The sequence below is a fragment of the Aplysia californica genome, unplaced genomic scaffold (assembly GCF_000002075.1).
Source record: "Aplysia californica isolate F4 #8 unplaced genomic scaffold, AplCal3.0 scaffold00006, whole genome shotgun sequence".
In the NCBI taxonomy this organism is placed as follows: domain Eukaryota; kingdom Metazoa; phylum Mollusca; class Gastropoda; order Aplysiida; family Aplysiidae; genus Aplysia; species Aplysia californica.
The window spans coordinates 2,224,300-2,246,037 of NW_004797276.1; the positions used below are offsets into that span (position 1 = coordinate 2,224,300).

General features: G+C 38.8%; 1 protein-coding gene across 3 annotated transcripts in view; it reads left to right on the forward strand.

The window, feature by feature from the left end:
• The window catches only part of LOC101859451, a 58,092-nt gene extending 37,074 nt beyond the window's left edge, over positions 1-21,018 (forward strand). For 2 of the 3 annotated variants that reach the window (XM_005089460.3, XM_005089462.3), the window contains exons 4-7: positions 11,979-12,070; positions 13,444-13,550; positions 15,553-15,665; positions 18,548-21,018. In XM_005089460.3, coding sequence (XP_005089517.1) covers positions 11,979-12,070; positions 13,444-13,550; positions 15,553-15,665; positions 18,548-19,401 — 1,166 coding nt within the window. In that variant the 3' untranslated portion in view covers positions 19,402-21,018. Of the gene's footprint in view, positions 1-539; positions 3,363-11,978; positions 12,071-13,443; positions 13,551-15,552; positions 15,666-18,547 lie in introns of those variants that run through there. The other variant, XM_035969068.1, reaches the window with a different exon arrangement.
• The last annotated feature ends 720 nt before the right edge of the window (positions 21,019-21,738 follow it).

Here is a 21,738-nt window from a genome sequence, read left to right on the forward strand (position 1 = left end):
TTTTTTAAGAAAGAATCCTGCTCTATTTTTCATATCGATGTATGATGAACCGGATTGCAATAGTAGTATTTTGATATTGATACCTTTTGGCTACAGTTGAAATGTTTGAAGTCATGCCTTGTGAAATGTGGTAGTTTTTTTTATACTGATAATGACATTTTGTCTTTAAAAAGCTTAAAAGGTGATTTAGATCATAAGTCTTTTGGTTGCAAAAGTGGAATGTGATGCTATTTATATTGTGGAATACTACAACTTTTAAAAACTTTGTTTTCTCCTAGGTTTGTTTAATACAGTGTTTATTCCTTTATGGTGTCATTGTTCTTTTGGGCAGTTCCTTTGGTATAGATTTTTTTCTTAATCGCAAAAATTACAGTTCTGGTTACACTTTTGAATTCTGACTTTAAAGTTCCATGCATGCTTTGAAAACTTTTGTTTGGGTTTTTTAGGTTATTTTAGATTCCTTCATTAAGCAATTTTATTAGTCTGGCGAAATTTACAAGATTTAGTTAGTTGATTCCGAATTTTTTCCCCGTTTTCAGAATGGCTGACTAACCATGGTATGAGCCCAGAATTTGAGATATTCACGGAGACACAGCTGAACCAGATGATGGCAGGCTTCTATACAACTGGACAGAAAAAAGGTGGAGCTCCTTTTTCTGCCACAGCTCTGCTGGCATTTCGAACAGCCGTGAACAGACACTTAAATAAGTGTGGGCGTCAAATCAGCCTTGCGACATCACATGCTTTTAAAGAATCAAATGCTGTCCTGGCCAGAATTCAGTCAACGTCGGTCAGAATAAGTAAGACTATTTCTGTGGGTGACATTAAATTGTTGTACTCCAATGGTACCTTGTCTAACTCAAACCCTCAGTCCTTGCTTCATAAAGTTTGGTTCGAGCTTCAGATTCATTTTCGAGCTAAGATTGACTGGAGTCAAGTGAGCGCTGAACAGTTCTTTTTTTCACATGATCCCTTGGGTCGTGTGGTAGTCACATGGAACACACGAGGCTACGGCAACTGTAATGAAGTGACTATGATAGAACCCAATGGAGGCCCTTATTGCCCTGTTCAGTCTCTTCGTCTCTACCTGCAACACCGTAACCGGAGCCACAAGGCCTTTCTGCAAGTACCTGTTGCTCGGCTGGACAGTCCGTCATCTGCCTGGTATCTGCCTGAAGAAGTCCGTGACCACAAGGAGAAGCAGATGATGAAAAAGATCTCTGCCCTGGGCAAGCTGAGCCAGATATACACCAACGCCTGTGTGCTGGCCAGCTTTGAGGAGCACTTTCAAGCAATCTCTAGCTTCAAGCCTGTGTGATTTCTCTTTTCAGTGTTAGCTGATGTCTCTGTGCCAAAAAGCCCATAATAATGTGATCCCAGATGGAAGTATATGTTAAAAATGTTTTAATATTTAAGACAAACTTGGATTTCCCATAGTACTGTGCTTGTACTTGTTTTTCTGTGTTGTCTGGATAAACTTCAGAGGTAGTAGATAAAGGTTTTTTTTCTCTCCACAAACTGCAACTGAGTTTACCTTCCTCAGTTTTTTTTTTTTATTACTTTTGCTAAAGATTTTGAAAGGAAAAATTATTTATTGACTTTATATTGATACAGTGATGTCCTCTTAACAGCAACACAGACAAGAGCAACGTCCACCTCACAGCAACTTTAGCTTGTGTATCGTAACTTATCCTATATAAAAAAATCCCGATTTAAGAGCAACCTTTTCCTCTAACAGCAACCTTCTATGCTTTAAGTTAACGAAAATCATTTAATGAAGATTCAAAAACTTTAAACAGCGACACTGGCCTATAATTTCAGTGCTCCTCAAAACAACTGGGCGGGCCAAAATTTCATGATGCTGAGTACAGGAGTTAAGTTCAGTTCACGCCCTCTCACCAGGAGCTAAGAACAGGCACGAGCCAAGAAAAGTACCCGTTTCTCGCGAGAACGGCCCTTCCCGTCACTTCCCGGCCACTAAACTACTGGCCGGTTCCGAGAAGTCATACCACTTATTGGCTTGACATAACGAGAAAATGAGAGGTGCCGACAGAAAGAGAAATGACACGCAGACAGTGTCACCCATCACCGTGTCGTCGTGTGTCTGAAACTGAAAGGGAGGGGAGAGGGTGGCTTGGCGAGTTGATCAGGGCTTAGGCCTAGGCCAAGGACCTTACTGTGTAACCTCCGTGGCCTAGGCCTAGGTCTCCCTACCTTTCTTCACCGCCTGCGCCACATGGCTAGCCTAGTTTAGATCCCAGCCACGGCCGGCTTTCTCGCTCAACGAGCTGCTCGTCCAACTGCGAGAGACGAGAAGCACTTCTTGGGACCGCCCGACGAGAAATGGATTAGCTTCCCGATCTGCTCGCTCGCGAAGAAAAAATACTATATGTTATATCGTGGGTTTGGGTTATCATAACTTTGAAGTTTAGAAGCCCTTTTCCCCCACCCATGGAAGTTCAGGGAGCAGCAACGTCCGCCTAATAGTAGGTACCACAAGCGAAATTTTTTTGGAACAATATTGACGTTTAAACCTCAGGGGTTCAAATCTACTCTATGAAACAAGAACATTAAAAAAAAGAATTATCAAAATCCATCAATAAACAATGGAGATATGGTATTTCAAAGTTTTATTTTTGAACGAAACCTTTTCAACTGCGACTTTCACCCATGTTTGAGGTGTTCTAAAATACAAAGTGCATGATGAAATCAATGAAAAGTTTGTTTTTCCCAGAGCTGTCAACACAAATATTGATATCTCTAAATCAAAGCATGTTAGAATGACTGGCTTCCAAGATATAGGCCTTCAAAAATTGGGGGAAAATGCCAAAATTTGTCATTAAGAGCTCAGAACCCTATTTTAACCTCTTCCAAATTAGTCAAAACTGCCTCCTCATTAGTGAAAATCACACAATCATTACAAATACATGCATAGACTTAGCTGAATTTTTTTCAGACCTCTCTGACCATAAGTAAATTTTCTGGACTCCTCTGAAGTGGGCTTCGGTGCAAAAAACGCCTCTTGGAAAAAAATTAGGGGAACTCTGGTACATCCTCGGGCAAAAAGCATCACAACAAGTGAACAAATTAAGCTACAGGGCTAAATCGTACATCAAATTAAAGCTCAATGCAAGCTCTACGGGGCCAAATGAAAATTGTTTACTAAAACCTCTCATAACACTCCATAATAGGGCCCTAATGCCCAAAAACCTGCCATTATTGAGTGAAAATTATAAACGTCTGCCGACTGGAAAAAAAAATCATATAAAATCAACAAATTGTGCTACAAGGCTGCATTATATATCAAACTAAAGCTCTTTTCAGGCTCTGTACAATGGATTAGTTTATAGAAAGAAAAAAAACTTCCAAACATTTCAGATATGTGGACAATAATGTGGAAAAAGTCATCAATATTGGTTCAGAAATTAAAGATTTCTGCTTAGGGGGTTTAAAAATTGGAATTAAATCAACATACTGTTCTGCCATGGTTCATCTTGTATAATATAGATCTAGTTCTAGATTTATTTATCATTTTAGCTGAGAAAGAAACCAGTGGCTGGGGAAATACAATGTATCATCGTGTGTCCAGTAAGTGGATGGAAGAAAGAGGGGGGGTGGGGGGGCATTTCTCCAATTAGCTATCAGGTGACATCTAAGTCTAAATAAGTCTAAGAATACGTAAAAAGGCTGGTTGATTCAATAATTGAATATCCACCAATCAAGATCGTAGATCTAGCCTTTTTTGTTACCAAAGTAAGTGCCAAACAATAGATCTACGAACATTTCCATCGGTAACACTAACACCCGGTAACCCCCTTCCGAGTGTTAAGTAGTGTGTGATGACATGTTACTATAAATAGAACTCCCAGTTCTACTCTTCACGGCTTAGATTTCAATGCATTTAGAATAAAGGTGTTCTTAGTTGAAAAGACAGCAAAAATACCACCACGAAGCGATACATTTGTATAGATCGCAATTAATTCACTATGAGGTGGGGCAAATGTAGGTCGACGTGATTCCCACCAAACAATAACAATCCAACCACACGGCAAGTGGTGGCCGATTAGTCTTATTTTTCAAAACACAATGTTCATAAGTATCCTAAAAGAAAGTTGTGATAATACTTACATAAATTGACGCCATAAACAGATCTATCGAATGTTACTTTTACTGAACCATCATTATAATCGTCTGCTGGTTGGGTCAAGTCAGAGGGAGTGGAAATGGGCGATGGAACAGCTGCAATGGCAGAATGACGACCTCCCGAAAGTGGTTGTTACCCCACTTCAGAAAAAGTAATATTTCTACTTTGTGGAACGTAGTTGGCTTTTCTAAACTCATAAACATGATGGTAGAGATGTCTAGGAATATGATCCTGGCACGGATAGCCCGATTTGTGTCGAATTTCATCTTTTAAAATGCTTTCTTCGTCTTTACATCGTACCACTCAAGCTTTCCGCTCGGAATAAAAAGATAAACACATTCCCCAGAAATTCTCCTGAAATCCCAGATTTTTATATTCAAACCGCAAGAAAATTTGATGATTCACGACTGAGAAATCGAAATTTAAAACAAGTAGGCCTACCCCCAAATCTAAGCGCGCAAAATTGTGAGACGGCCGAGTTTTCACGTGTTAAACTTTAGTCCATTAAAAACTAAATATGCAATCATAAGTATCAGTTTCTCATTCACCATGGAGAAGGAAAGACACAGAAAACAATGGTATAATTTTTATTAGTGTTTACCAAAATTAAAAACAGCTAATAGTTTGATGAAGTTGTCCAAATCTGGCTCCAGCCGTAGCTGTCTGCCTTGAAAACGGCCCGCCTGCGGTACCTACTAATAGTGAACAAGGCCTGCTTTCCAAGGGCGTTGCTGGTAGGGAGCCACCATTGTAATATTATTTCCAGCACTGTCTTACATATTCTGTCATCAACTGTCCCAAGTACATGACTTAACCCTGTCCATACGCCTGGGGTCATTTTGTACCTCAGGGCTTGTATTCTTCACATTTTAGAATACTTCTACTTCTAGTGCGAAGATCTCTTTGAAACTTTCATTATTTCTCAAAAAATCATTTTGACAGACTGCTATGCAAAGCGTACTGATCGGATTAAGGAGTAAATTTCCTCTTTGGAAAGTGGGGGCACAGAGTTCCTCACGTCGCATGGATATCATATGGATACGATAGTAAAACACAACGTATGGACAGGGTTAAAGGAAGGTTGTTTTAAAGGGTTCACTTGATTTCAGATAAAAACGGTCTTGCTCTTAATGTACAGGTGCAATATATAATGTATTAATGTGAGTATTCAGTGCTTATGATTAGTTGTTGCTCATAGTATCATTTTATTTTTTGTCGTCTCTTAATGTGAGATAAGAGTTTATGTTAATGACATCTGTTGTCAAGCCTATACCACTGGTTGGTGCAGCATAAATCACTGGGTTTGTTACTGTAGAAAGTTTGTAATGAGATGAATTTAAAATGAAGTGGATCATTTAGAATACCCTATCCAAGAGTGGGTATGTGTTATTGCTTTTGTTGTTGGGCCCATTCCCTTTGACCCAGTGCCGTCATGTAGAGGGTGACGACTGAAGTCTTTATGAGTTGTTCTTTTTTTTTTGCAGCAAACTGTGTTGGTTAAGTTGGAGTTGGGAGAAGTTAGGTTTTCTTGTTGTGTTACAGGCATCACTTGTTTTTTTCTTTCACTTTATCTGTGGCTTCTGATGATTACTTAAAAATTTCTTTAAAATGAATTGTCTTTAACAGTGCAAGGTACTAGATATTAGGGTTCTGTTGGTATATGCTTTGGAAGCTGTCTTCTGCCATATTTTCATATTTAAAATACATTTTGTCACTCTCACAAAAGCTTCAAATGCTTATTTTCCTATCGTGTGAGTTCCAACGCCTCCATTTTAAAATGTTATCAAAAGATGTAGTTTTCTTCTTTATGACATGTGTGAATAAAATAACTAATGTTAGCAAAGTATTAAAGAAAGGAAAATCTATATTTTTCTTAGTTTTGAGAGGTACAGTCGAGCACGGATAACATACATATATGTCAGGGGTTGACAAATAAATTCCAATTGTTCAACGCATTCGTAATCCAGGTAAACCATAAGGGTCAAGTAATATAGTGCAAGACTTCTCACCAACTTTTGGTAAAATTTAACACTTCGCTACCTCAGAATTACAAAGTCCTATCTGCTCTGTACCAAGTTTTGAGAAATTTAATATCAAAATTTTTGAGTTTCACAATATGTCAATCTTTTTCTAATGCAGTTCTTTGTATCTTGATAACGACTCCGACTATTCTTACGATTTTGATTGACCAGATTGAGCATTTACTTTCTGACCTCAAAACAGTCAAAAATGTCAGAGAGAACTTCTTAATTCTGAGGTAGCCACTTGGCTTCTATTGGCAGGTGGTTGGAGGGTGCCACTGGAAGGTTCTATTCTTTACTTTACCTCTGTTGTTTCTGTCTGTCTTACTTTCTCCCAGCAGTTAATGACATTATTGTGTCGATGTGCTTCTCTTTACTCAAACAAAACAAAGCTTCTATTGTCAGACAATTTCAGTAAGTTTTCCTTGCTCTGCCATCATGAAAAGTACTCAGTATCGATAAAAGGATAAATGGATGGGTAGTGCATGCACCTTTTTCGTGTTGAAGCAAGAGAACGGAAGAGGATGATGTTGAAAAGCCATACAACTTTTTAAAATGTTAATGGTCTTGGAATAGATGATTGTCATGACAGTGCTACCGACTCTAGTCAGAGAACACCATCTACCCTTATTGTGTAATCACCTCCCGATCCACACCTTCACGTTAAACAACTAAATGCACTCAAATGCAATTCACTGTACTGCCCAGTGCGTTTTTAATCCCACCTCCCAGCACCCGCTCTCAGTGACTAAGATTCAAGGAAGTTCTTGTGCCTTACTCGCACTACAGGTACCATTTTGCAATGATGCTTCTTGATACTAGTTGAGTGTGGTGTGTATCACGATGTGCAGGGGCAAGCCTGTTAGGCTCATGTAACCTGATACAATACACTCTCTTTGACGATTGGTGTGTTTATTTTTTATCTTTGGCGTAGGGAGATGTGAATGTAAGAGACATTTGTTGGGGAAAATTTTGGTGCGATTTTTCAAGATGAGCTGACTGACACATCTGTGCGGGTGTTTAAGAAAACAGTGCTGCCAGTCTTTAAAAAATGTAGCGGTTCTCTCTGAGAATGGCATATTGTTCAAGATATCCATGGATTTGAGTCGGGTTTAAGTTATCTGTGCTCGATTGTATAACAACTTAAAGTAAGATGTAGTAACATGAGTGCATGGACTTAATAGAGTTTATTAAGTCACGACCTCTTGTTTGTTCAGTTAACCATCCAAGTGTCAATAACAAAAAGCCTGAAGTATCAAGGGAAATTATATGATTCTACCACATTATGTTGGAAAGTACTTGAGAACAGGCAAACCTAGTAAGTTGGGGCCATACATTTTCGGAGAGTAGAATGTATAAAGGAAGTAAGCTCATTTGCGATGAAATAGCAATGTTTGGCGCCATAAACTGTGAGATAAACGAACTGAAATAACTACACAAATAATGGTTGATTAAATTGGCATCAACACTTTGAGAACCAAACTTACGGCCAACTTTTGTTGGAGAGTTAAATAATTTCATAATCCAACTGGGAGCCATTAAGTCTGGTAAAATTGTCATGTTAAGATTGAGAACGTTTTTGTGTGCCATAATAACATGCCAGGTGGTGTGATTTCTCAGATAATGGCTGGGGAGGAGGGAAGATTATATTGTGTGTGGCCAGGTAATAAACAATACTCCTCATTTCTTGTCAAATGAAGCACTAGACTGTTCAGTTGTAATTTATATCATTGGGGGAAGTGATATGTGTGTCTTGTTTGTTTTTGGAGAATATGGTAGACTCCTGGTATTGTGTAACTGTACTATACTAAAGATAAGTTTTTGTACTCTGTCGAAACATTTTGAGTCTGTCAGTCACACTTTAAATTGCTGAATACAAGTGATAATTATGATGTGGAGTCCTACTGCACATGTATCATATTTATTAGCTGAAGAGACTATTGCACACCAGAGTTTGTATTTGACTAATTTTAGGACATTTGATTGTCTTTTTGCGCTTACTTTCTGTGAAACATAGCCGTATTTAGATAGTGGAACTATCGTGACATCAGGAAAAAAGTTTGGTTTCAAAAGAAAAAGAACTTTGGATGTAATTGTTGGTCTATGATGATATAAGAAGGGAAAAGTCATAATATTGTCGCTTCAGAACTATTTTGTTCAAAGTGCCTCTCTTTACACTTCACTTTACTTAAGTACTTGTTGGACAAAATAGTTCGGAGGCGACGATATTTGGATAAGTGTCATGGCCATACTCAAATGGTTACACAATGAGATTTTGCAATGTAGATAACACTGCCTGTCGTGAATGTTGGACACAGTTCTATGACTGGAAGTTTTAGTTTTATTTCATCTATAGTTATGAGATACTGGGTTTTGGGAAAGGGTATGTAAATTATGAAACAGTAAGAGGGGTAAGATTTCATTGAGTGTTGAAACAGGATTTAAAGATAAAAGGGGAGAAAATGTGAAGGCATCGGTCATCATTGATTAGAAGACTATATCTGGTGCGAAGTGTGTTGTTTTCTGAAACACTAGTGTTTTTACTTTTATAATTGTTGCATGTTTTTATCAGAAAGCTGTATGCCAAGGAGATGTGACTGGGGTGAAAGTGTGACTGTGTTTATTCATCAAAGTACCTTATGTTACCCCTGGATTCATTTGGTAGCATACAAACTGCTACGGTGAAGGAAGTCCCGAGTACGGTGGATTGAGGACTAGAAATGTACTTTTGTGGTAACAGGCCACCTGTACAGTTAGCATTTCCTAGCTAGTTGATTTCACATTCACTGTTCTTCTGTTGGTGAGTTGAAAGTTTATTGCTTCTGTGTACCACAACTTGTGCTATGTGCTATTTCACATGTTTCTGTATCCTGAGTTTTACCAAAAAGTTGAAAGGAATTTGTTTAAATTTGTTCCAATAATGTTAATTATTGGTTATTCTTTTATGGTTGGTTTCAGCTTTGAAATTTAGATTTATTTATAATAACCGTATCACTAGTTCAGCGTCAGTTGCTGAATCGCTTTCAAAGTTTTGAGAGATTGCTTTTACTGTCAGCCAATCTTTAGAGCATTTGTAAGTGTCCTAGTGTATGTGCTTGTGCATGTATAATGAACAATGTATTATTCACTAGGCCTTATAGGAGATCTCTAGTATCACTGGAGCCCATGGATGTCAGCTTTGGGAGAAATTCTGAGTATTGCCTTTTATGGGTCGATATTGTTTCTTTGACAATTTTGTTGCCAGTTTAAATAATTGATCTAATCACACTGAATGATCAGAAACATTTGTGCATGCATTATAAGGTTTGTTTGTGCTAAAACAGCATATATGAATGTGCCCTGATTCATTTTTGGTTATCAAAAATAAAATCCTATTCAGCAACGTCTCTTTTGATTTTATTGTATTGGACATGTGTTATCTGTGTTATGTGACTGTCATTTCACTAGATCTAGTGTCATCAGACTTGGGCTCGACTATCTTTACAAGGAATAGGTGAATGTTTCACAAATTGAACCCAGAAGTTTGTTTCTGTTTGTCGAAATGGAATGTATATATATAAATGCAGGCAACCAAAGATTGATTTAGAAAACTTCTCTTTCAAAATACTACTACTACTAAACATCAAGATTGTGAAATAATGTCACTTGATCTACTTTTCCCTCCCACTCCCATATATTACTTAAACCACTGTCCATCAAAATTTATAAGGGGTTTGTAATCAAAGTACAATTTTACTTTAGGCCTAGCTTATAACTCGTCAGATGAGGGTGAGGACAATGAGCAGGATTTACTTTTTTTTTATGGATCATTCTTGTATGCCTCATTTTGTTGTCAGTTGTTGGTTTTTTGTTGTAGAGGTTGGGCCATTTGCGAAAGTATGATGCTCAATAAAGTAATGGGTTCTGGGATATTCTTTACTTTATATTCCTGGCAGAGAGTGGGCATATTTTGGAATGACATGGAGTGTGGGCTGTGAAACTATTATTAAATTTAAACTAAGACTCATGTTCAGATAGATATCCGGTATGTGTAGTAGAATCTACTCAGTATTACGCCTTCTCCATCTTTCTTATTCTGTCTTCCGTTTCAGCTACCTTCAAGCCCATTCCCCTCCTCTCACTCCTTATGCTCATTGTATTGATCAATGAACTCCACTCTACATCTCATTATGTTCCAACTCCTCCCTCCTACCAAAGAAATCATCTCACTTCTTAGCATTGTGTCACTCATTGGGCAAGTGCTCTAATGTTGTTTGCTTCTTTCTTTTTCAGATTTATTACAATCTCATAAATACATACATTTTTGGCTCATATTATACATCTGGGAGCCCCCCAGGGTTGTGTTACTGACTGAAGTGTCTTTTAGGCCATTCCCAAAGGGGGATATTAACATGTTCTTATGCACAGTAAAATTGTAAATAGGCTGATTTATCAGTCATGCTCATACTGTGCCGGAACAACATGGGAACTGCTGCTTTTTCTTTCCTGATCCTTACTGTCATCATTTTTCGTCTACTTCTTTTGTATGTTTGTCACTCTCTTGTAAACTACTACTTCCAAGATGCCTTGATAGTCAAAGCAGACTTTGTGCTGTTGAGGCTGCAGAGGGGAGCAGAGTGAGCCTGATTCCCCGTTTAGACTTCTCTGTTGACCTCCACCCCTTGGCGCTCATATGACCAGATGCAGTCGCGAGCGCCCTAAAACCTTACTAAAACAAACATACATCTGAGGGAGGTTTGGTGTTTCTCATGCTGTGGAAATTCCTACTCTCTTCTATCTGAGATGGACTTTGGATATTCGGAGGTCCCGTCTCCTAAACAACCCCACAATATTGCAAGGACTTACCTCCTTCCTTTTTCTTTTTTTATAGTTTTGTTACTCTCTTGTAACACCTCTAATTTGCACTTACATGAACTAATATTGTTTTAAAATTGCGGTAAGACGCTCTAACTAAATCATAAAACAATACATATTCTCAATCAAATTTCCCTCCTTCCCTCCCTCCCTCCCTCCCTCTCTCCTTTTCCCTCTCCTTCTCTCCTCCCTCCCTCCCCCTCTCTCTCTCTTTCTTTCTCTCTCTCTCTCTCTCTTTCTCTCTCTCTCCCTCCCTCCCTCTCTCTCTCTTTCTCTCTTTCTCTCTCTCTCTCTCTCTCTCTCTCTCTCTCTCTCTCTCTCTCTCTCTCTCCCTCCCTCCCTCTCTCTCTCTCTTTCTCTGTTTCTCTCTCTCTCTCTTTCTCTCTCTCTCTCTCTCTCTCTGTCTCTCTCTCTCCCTCCCTGCCTCTCGCGCCCCCTCCCTGTATGACCCATTTTTGTTGCATGTGCCATAAAACTCTGACTAAATATTAAACTAAACTTTCTCTCTCACACACTGACAAGTACACACATACTCTCCCTTGTTTTCACAGGCACATACACCTGGAGCTGTATACTTTTCAGAAAAAGGCTGAAGTGTGGAACAAATACTGGAGTTTAATGAGAGGGGGGTGTTTATACTTTGTCTTTTTTTTTCTGTTGCACGCTTATCATTGTGCAAATGAGCATGATTGTTTAACCCTCTTTGACTTTGAGCCCAACAGATGTTCTCATTCCAGCAAATTAAGACTTTTGACAAGTTTTTTTTTTACTAGAAGTCTGAGAGGATGGATGGATGGTTTGACAACTTATTCAACAATGGCTGTGCGGCATGCCGCTGCAGCTTTGTTTTTACAAAGAAAATATCACAGTAACACAGCTCGACCTCTTCAAAAATAATGCCTGATTTCTTTGCTTGTTCCCAACAGACTCTTTAAATGTGCTCTTGTTCCTCCCCCCAGATGATGCCACGGCTGGCCCTCCCCCAAGGATGCCTGATGGTGTGAAGCCTCTCTGTGGGTATGTGCACCATGAAGATGCTGAAAAGTGGATGGTGAGTAGACACATCATCTAGACTAGTCTGTCCCTGGGGTGTGAAAGCCACATGTGTGTGTGGGTGCCCGCAGAAAGATCCCAGTAGTCGGAAATTTTGGATGTTGAATTAAGGGCATATTCTTATAAGCAAATGTGATGCTGAACACGCTTCTTTTAATTTTTTTCAAAAATCTTGAGTAGTTTTAAAGATATGCCACATTTTGTAACACAGTGTAAAAACAAAGTTTGGAGAAGAACCCAATTTCTAACACATTTTTAACATTTGGTGAAATACATGTTGCAAAAACATGATATAAAAAAAGTTATCTAGACTTAGAATATTATAAAATCTTTTCAGTATGTTATTAAAATGTCATGTAAAATTGCAATATTATGTCATAAATGTGTCAATAACAAAGCTCCCTCATATCTTAGTGATCGCATCCAGATTTATATGTGTGTGAATATTTTTGGTAAAGGGCCTAGAGCTGTGTTCACACGTGAGTGGGCGCTATAGAAATGATCTACATTATTATTATTATTGTTATTATTATTAAGAAATGGCTAAACGTGGGTTTTCTGATGGAACTATATTTTTGACCAGGTACAACTTTTATGGCCTTTTCATCCTGTTGCTTAAAAATAGATTTGCCGACAACTGGGACCTTTCTCCAGACACACACATATATGTCATTATCAAAGTGCAATGTGTACATCTGGCTAGCAGTGGAGCAATTTTACGTGAGGAAGGGCTGTACAACTCGGGCAGTTGGCAGATGGCAGGTTGAAGTTGAAGGAGCTGAAAGTGTGTTTATATAGATGTTCCTTTTTGTGTTTTGCTCTTCTCTTTTTTTTTCAAATGTGTTTATGTTGTACCATTAACTGATTAATAAAAAGAAGAAGAATAGATTGCATTAATGTAGTGCTCGATCCCATAAGAGTATAAGCTCTGAGCGCTTTACATCGATGACATGATCACAGAGCAGTTTGCATGGAAAAATGTAGGGCTCTGATATTTCTCTGAATTCCAAATTTTAGGGCAAAAAATGAGAACTTTTCCCTCCAAAAAATCTTAATTTCATTCTAGGGGCTCTGAATTTTGTTGCATCTGTGAATGACCATAACTGATGAGACAGAACACACAGTGTTAAAACCTCAAACAGATATGGTGGAACATTATTTTTATAACAGATGGTAGAGACTTTAAATTTGATTCTTTTTTCTACTGAAAGTCAGTGCAGAGCTTTTAACATTTTTTGGTGCAGGATAATTATAATACAAACGTGGTTTTAAAGAGATTTATGGAAAACTGTTGAGAATGATACTGCTCGCTACACATGCTGATCGGTTTTTTTCGCAAGTAAATTACCCGTACCTTGACATTGTCCCCAGATGATAGAACTGCTTCCTGGTTCAGGCGTGTTTATTCATCAGGAGAACTACAACGTGGTCATGTCCAAGACGAGGCAAGACCGGCCGGATGGAAAGGCCATGGCAAGGTCTGTGCTTTGGGGTGAAATAGAGGGACTTTCATTTCTGCCTCATTTTGTTATGCGTGTTCCTGCTCTTTGGTTTTATCTGAAGACTGGTCATTATTTTTATTTTATTTTGTGTCTCACAATTCTGGTGTACTGGTGAAAGTACACAATTCGGTGGCGTTTATGATATTGTATTCGGCTTCATTCGGCTTTCCCCAGTCCGAGAGTACGTTTCACTCGAATAAGCGGCTATGGCGGCAGGCGAAACTAGGTGTAATACTGAAACTCCATCGGGTGAATCAAAATTTAAAAACACAGTGTTGCCATACAAATTAAATCGATATTCTTACTGATGTCACTATAATGACCAAAAAAAAAAAGAAGGAAGAAAAAGAAAACAAGTGTCCTCCGATTTCTAGATTGTCTGGCTCGTCATTGAACCTGTGAGAGTTAATGAGTATGGCATGAGTAAGGAACCGTCCGTTGGTTGTTGGGGAAGGCCTAATCAAAGTTTATTCAAAGTAGGCGTGTTGCAGGGCTTCGGATTTGAGGGGAGGTGTTTGACGCAATAAAGTCTACGGCAGCAGGAAAAGGCCGCAGTGCAAGAAACTGATGCTAAATTAAGAACGATAAGTGGAAGTGGTTTTGACATTTGACAATCGAGTGCGTAAAGGAGGGAACATTAGAGAACTGGCTTGATGATTGTATCTTCAAGGTTGGTGTTCCCAGATTTGTCAGTGATGACAAATTGAATAGTGGCAATGAGGAAATGCCTTTTTCAACCCTCGGAAAGCTCTATGTTGGATGCCTATATGGATCATGATGGCTTGTTGCTGATTAAAAACTGGTACTGTGATTTAGCATTTTGAAAAAAAATCAATACTTAGTCCATGATGCAGTGATTCACTGATTGCCAGCATCACTACATCCCATGCTCTCACAGTCTTTCCAGCTCCGGCTCTCAGTACACACTCTCTTTTATTTTCCCTTTTTGCTCTGCCGTGAGCCTGACTATAAAGGTTTTATAAATAAGTTTTGTCTTGCATGCTTTTTAAAATCCGTGATTACTGAAACCAAACATGGTTTTGGCAGTTGGTGTTCTTCTTGCCTCTCCTAAGGCCCAGATCAGGATTAGTTTTTTATTTTTAGGGTAAAACTAGTTAAAATTAATTGTTTTGTCATACCTAAGTCACGAAGGACTTATCAGTGTCCTATACTAGTGTCGGGAAATATGTTTTAATATAGTTTGTATTTGTATGGGCTAGGGGTTTTGAAGTTAATTTGGCTGTCATCCTGCACTCAATTCCAGATTCAATACTGAATGATAAGTGCCTTGGACGATAGTCCATAAATGCTTTTAAAAAAAAAAAGCTCGCCTCATTTCATACACACTTCATCTTAACTTGTGCATACCCAAACACCCCCTTCCCCTCCCCACATATATAAACATACGCGAGAACATGCCCACGTGTACACACAGACACACACATACATGTGCATGCACAAATAGTTTTCAAAATATAAGTACCCAATATCCCGGACAGCAATCGCGTTCGACGAGGCAACGATTATCTTTTTTTCTCTTCTTTGTTTTTGTACTACCTGATTTTGGGCCAAATTACCTGAAAATGACCCTGAATCTACCTGAAATGGGAACTTTAAGGTAGGCAGCCTTACATATGAGACACTGTACTTTGAGAAGTCAGCCAAGTGCTCTTGGATTCTACTTTCTTGTTGTCTTTAGAGAATATCAAATGATCAGTTTTGTGGGGGGGGGATTCAGAATGTGATTGACTGTGATTTATGGTTCTCTGTTTTTACGTACAATCTGCCAATTATTTTTCAAATACAAAGGGGAAAGGAGATTTGATAGGAGAGTTGTTTAAATTTCCCCATGAAACGGAGTTGCAATGACTTAAAACAATTTTTGGATTTTTGGTGTGTGTGCGTGTTGGCAGGGTTACATTGAGTTGAGTTCTTTTTTAAAATATGTCCTAGTTCTGTTATTGCCTTGTCTTTCCAGGTACCTCATGTCATGTTTCTGGAGACAAAGTGAATTAGTGGGTGCCAGTATTGCAGAGCCTCCCAAGCCTCATCAGAAATCACTGGATAGGGGCATTGTGCACGCTATTTTAGGTGAGAAGCTGCTCTTTGTACAACCATAAGAGAAACTGCAATAGTTTACTCTCTGTTCTGTTGTAATTTGTTAACCTTTGTGTGTTGTCAAACATATTTGGTTGAATGATAATACACCATCATATTTATCAAATCTGTTGAGACTGTACATTCCAACTCGCAGTTTAAGGTCACCAGCTGACAAAAAGAAATTTCTTTTACTATCTATGAAACTTAAAACAACGGGTGAAAGGGCATTTGAATATCAAGGCCCCAAGGTCTGGAATGCTTTGCCAAGTACTTTGAGAGAGATCAAATCCTTTTGATTCATTCAAATGTCAGCTGAAGTCATTTCTGTTTTTAAATTAATCAGATGAGTATTTGGAGTGATTTGTGTCAATTGCTACCGAGTGACGCAGTGGCAATTGACGAAAATTGACTTTTTGTCAATTGCCACCGAGTAAATTGGAGCTCTTTTGCGTTGGTGGGTAGATCAAGCTTATTGTGCTCGAGTGCTCGGTGTTGTGCGTTCGCCTCTCTGTCCCTCTGTGTGTGTGTGTGTCTTTTCCTGACCCCCGTCCCCCGATTTATGTTCCCCGATATAATGTGAATTTCTGCTTGAGTTTATGTGCGTTTGTGACCTTCTACTTCTAGAATTGCCTGTGTTGGTTCTACATCAAAGTGTAGGCTAAGGCTAGCCTAGATCTAGGCCTACGTCTCATTGAAAACACGCCAAGTTGGCACCGTAGCTCTAGACTAGATGCTCGTCCAATGAAATCATTGAGAACAAATTGATCCATTAGACACACATTATGTACAATGCTAAAGATAGTGTTGTTTTCAGACTTGACACCGCTTCACTCTGTGGCAATTGACAAGTGGCAATTGCCACAGCGTCACTCGGTGGCAATTGACGCTACCATTTTCTTTTGGTCAGAACACAGCGTTTTATGTTACTGTTGTATTGTATTGTAAAGCGCTCAGAGCCTGTGTACTTTTATCGGAGGTTGAGCGCTATATAAATGTTATTTATTTATTATTATTATTATTAGGTATCATCATCTTGTCTATCTCTGCTTTGCTGCCTAATTTTTAGAGAAGAAAACACCTGTGTTGCTGAATCATGTCATTTGAGGTTAAATTATTGTTTTGTGTAAAACTTTTTTTTCTCTCCTACTATCATCTTGGAAATGGGGATAACCATCAGATTTTATGCACTAGTAGTGACATCTTCCCTGTATCAGTCGAATTTCACACTAAGATCAAGGTGCCTGCAATCTGGAGAGAAAAATTTGAGGAGGCCATGTCTGAGACATAGGTGGCATTTGTCAAGCTTACCTGTAAACTGTTAAGCCCCGGTTACAAGCAACGATAAATTGTATCAGATTCATCATATGAGAGAACTGTCTGTTTTATCGAACTGTGTTGTCTGTTTACACGTTCCAATCTATCGCCCAGTTTTCTTTCGATTGAGGAGATTCCTAGTCATAAAGCCACCATGTCTGTTTGCGACGACAGGGATTTGCCTGCTCTCTATGTGAAGGTTTCAAGCTCTGGACTTAATGAATGAAAGGCGAACACTACCTCTAGATCACAGAAGGCCCCCCCCCCCCCCCCCTCCCTTTCCCCTGTACATTTTGCTATAGCAGAACAGTGTCTTTAGAAAAGGTGGCCATACTGTAGGCCTACCGTGTTGTGTGTAGAACCGGAAGCTTTGACTTGACTGCAGGTGTGCAACGCACAAAGTGTCCTTGATGCACAGCTTCACTCCTGACGATCAACTAAATAATAAAATTGCTAAATTATATATATAATAACACACCAAATCAGGTTTTCGGAGAGTAACTTGGCTTATTTTGAGACGCTGATTCCAAATATGAAATCAGTTTTTACCTACTATAATTATTTTAACAATTTTGAGTCCTTAGTTTTGTTCTGCTCGGTGGCAAATTTCAAAGTGAATCTTCGTCACAGCGCGTGTCCCTCAAGTGTGACCCTGATCGCACGGAAAATATCAAGCAGCGCTTGATTTCTCGACCGAGTCTCCAAACCATCGTGCAATTGTCCAAATTTTGTACAATTTTGTGGTTACACCTAATATTTTATGGTATGATCGCTATATCGTCCTGTTTTTTAACAATTTATCATTACGTGTAACCGGGCCTTTAGTTGGAGTGAGTTTAAAGAGTCAGTATCACTCAAATGTATGTTCCACTAAGACCAAGATATCAGTTTCTTATGAGAGCACCTAGGAAGTGAGGCCAAAAACTCACCCATGGAGTCCTTTTCTCATCTATCTGGAACTCTCTCCCACAACATTTGAGGGATACAAAGTTGGAGATAAAACACCGTATGAAATGCCATTTTAATAGTTGGTCCTTCTTTTTTCTAGTACTCTTAGCTTCATAATATGATGTGTATATTGTTATCATTTATGCTGTAATAGTATGATTGTCTGCTATGTGTTAGCGTTAATCTAAAGGCTGCATGTATGCATGTTCATTCATTCACTAGTGTTATGTATGGGTAAAGATGTTGTTAAGCGCCTAAAGCTGTATATTACAGGAATGGGTGCTATAGAAATAATCTGCCTATTCAGTATTAATTTTTACATGAGCTTGATTGAGTACATTTTGGACTTAACCTTTTACTATCTATTTGAAACTTTACTTTTCTAATGGGCGATATGGACTATTCTGTCTTTACAGAAAGTGTTGTGGAAGGCTTTTAAATTTGAATAGTCTGTCAGCTGTCTCCATGATTTATGGGTATTTTAAAAAACTATTGAAAGATGTGTGTGTCATTGAAAATCAGAGCATCTGTCCCTTATTTAATTCCAATTTTACATTTATTTCTCTTCATTTTTTCATAAAGTTAATAACTTAAATTTTTTTATGTTCCAGGTTTTTGTCAACACCACTCTCGTGAATTGCCAACAGACATTCGACGGACAATCCAACAGAAAATTGGTTACGCCAAGTTTTATTTTGTAAAGAAGACACAGGACCCAGACTCTCCCAAAACAACACCTGCATCTATTTCGGTGGAGGCGTCCCCACGCCGTATGTCTATGGAGATGGCTCGGCGTGCTGCAGGGGGTGCGTTATTGCCAGAGTCTATGGTGCGTTCACACAGCAGGCGTGGGAGAAAGTCTGGCCAGCACCTGTCTCGAGGGATGTCTGAGCCCGACGACGTTCTCTCACGTCTGCCTGTGGTGAGAGGTGGTCCTGACGCGGCGGCGCGGGGCTATTCTGATCTCGCCAGTGATGGTTCTGATCGCTTAGGAGAGGACGGGATGTCTGGTCGTCTCAGCGCTTCTTCTTCCAGTGAAATATTATCAGACCGATTACCCTCAGACATTACCAGTAGACTGCCAGGAAATCTTTGTAACCGGATCACCAGTGACCTGGCACGCAGAATGTCCACTGACTTGGCCGGCCGAGTGCAAGGAGATTTCTCTAGTCGGATGGTGAGTGAGTTGGCAGGCAGGACGTCTACTTCAGAGCATATGGGTCGAGCTCCTGAGGACCTGTCTTCGCGAGGTTCAGCAGAGCTTCCCACAAGTTCTGCCGCTGAGCTGCCCAGTAGAATGACATCAGAAATTTCAAACCGACTGCCTAGCACAGCCATTGATGTCATGTCAGGTAGGACAACAGAAGGAGGTATAGCTGACCAAGCCAACAGGATGGGAGCCATGCCCTCTGGAATGTCACGGGGTTTCCTTGATATGCTCAATAATATCTATCCCAACAACTGAGGAGTTTCTTTCCATTGTGTGAAAACTTTGTTGGGACTGATAGGCCGGTGAAGCTTCAAAAAAGGGCTCGTTTATTCTCGGTGAAAGCATCTATTGATAAATGCTCATCCACATGTTAGTTGAGAGAAAGAGCTGTGCATATATGCGTCTTTGTTTCATTATATAATTAGACCCTTCGACTTCTGAACCTGCTGCTCTTGGCTTGCTATATTTGTTTTAATGAGTGGAGTTCTTCTGTTAGAAATACAGTTTCAAAATTTTATTGAAAGTCAGAATTGGGAAGTAAAACTGAAACCACTGTGCATTCGCTGTACTTATATTATAAGCAAATAATTTTGGTAATGAAGTAAGTGGCTAAAAGATACTGGAAGAGAAAGGAAAGGGAAACACCACCACCAAACATACTAGCACAAACACACACTCACACCGGAAGAACTCCGGTGGAACAGGCTTACTTTATATAACTTTAAATATTTGATTGATCATCTCTGTCTTGGAATAAAAGGCTGAATTTTGCCTTTACTCGGGTTTTCTAAAATGTCTCTATTAGGCCTGTGTCTGTTTAGTACTACTTTTTATTTTGTGGTCTCCAAAATCTGGATCTGCTCACAGAGCTGCACCACTGGCTGGAAAAATGCACTCTTTCTTGTGAGTTGATTTATGGCAAACCAAACAATAGTTTTAGAACTGCTTTCTTTATGAGTCTTGTCGATATATTACTTGGCTTTGAAAACAAATAGAAATACTATATATAAAGATTTGTCCATTTGGCAGCAAAACTTCTTTGCCACTGCTCATGCCAGTCAAAATGATTGGAGAAACTCCCATGCTAAGAAACTGTGCTGGAGTTGGAGGGTCAATCATAATATTTGTAGGTAAAAAAAATGGTTATTCTAAGATATGGGATGTTTGCTGCAACTGTAATTGCTTTGTGTAAAATGTTTTGTGTAAATGAATCTTGAACACACATTTCAGTAGTGAGAGGGCTGACTACCTGTAGAGCTGTGCACGGAGCAATGACTGAGGCTTGCCCGGGGAGGGAAGAGGTGAGACCTGACATGTAAGACACTATTGCTGTTATTGATCTATTCTCTGAAGGCCAAGATGAGTACACTGTTGTTTTGTTAACGTCTGTTGTGGTTCCTTTCTCAGTTCATACCATTTACAATATTGTTTCATGTTGACATCAGAAGTGTGTGTTCATTTTCTCAGAAATATTTTACCGAGAGATTGTTGCTTATTTCAGTCTGCAAAAATGTTCATTATGATTTTTAAGACTATTTTTAAGTATTGTTGATAGGTTGAATCTCTTTTTAAAGATTTTCAGCTTCAGCTGATTGTTTTGTGAAAATTGTTATGCTTTCACGTGATAATGTTATTATATTCAAATACTGTGAAACTTTGTACACTGTAACTTTCCATAAACAGTAACCCATGTTTTATCTTTCTGAGGTTTTAGATCACTGTCTTATTGTTGAATAGCAGAGAAAAAAAGTGTATCTTTCCCAAATATTGTCTGAAATGTTGTAATCTTTTAAAATGGATGTATATGTAATGGGTCTGTGTTGTAAACTTATACAATGGATGTATAAGAAATATGAGCACTATAAGAAAAAAGTTGTATGTCCCACACTTATTTGAAATGGAAGAAGTTCAAAATGATTTTAAAAATTATATTAAGCTATAACGGGTTGACATTTTTTAAAGAGGAGACCCTCAATCAAAGGCAGTGGAGTCTACTTGCTTTCAATGTTTCAGACTAATGGTAAATGAATGGATAGTAAATTAAACAGCAGTAGAACATTTCTCCATCCCCTTCCTGTGCCGGGAAACAAGTCATAAACAGAAGCAGCTGTAAAGAAGATGTGTTTATTTCGGTTTTCATTTACCACTGGAAGTAATTATTCTTTGACCCTGCTCTGACAAAAGGTTTTGTTGCATCTGTCACTATTTTAGTTACTGTAGGTTAGGGTGGATTTGATAGGAAGTGGTCACAGAGGTTTGTTATTCCTTTCCTTTAAAATAAAACTCAGTAGTTTTTATCAATGTTGTTGTTCAGTGCTGGCTGCTTTTACAAATAGAAATTGAAACCTTTGTGTAGTCCATCTATACTCAGTTGCGTAGGTTGGGATCTGGTATTGTTTTTTAAGGTGAGAAGTTGAATCCTAGATAATTGGGGGGGGGTGTTAATGCAGTGATAATATTTATTTTGCAAATTGACATGGAAGTGAAATAGGCTCTACTGTCTAAGATGTAATGCGTTTTATATCTCTGTTAGTTCTTCTGCAAATATGAAGTAGGAAGCAAAATGGAATCACTGCATTAGGGGCTAGGGAT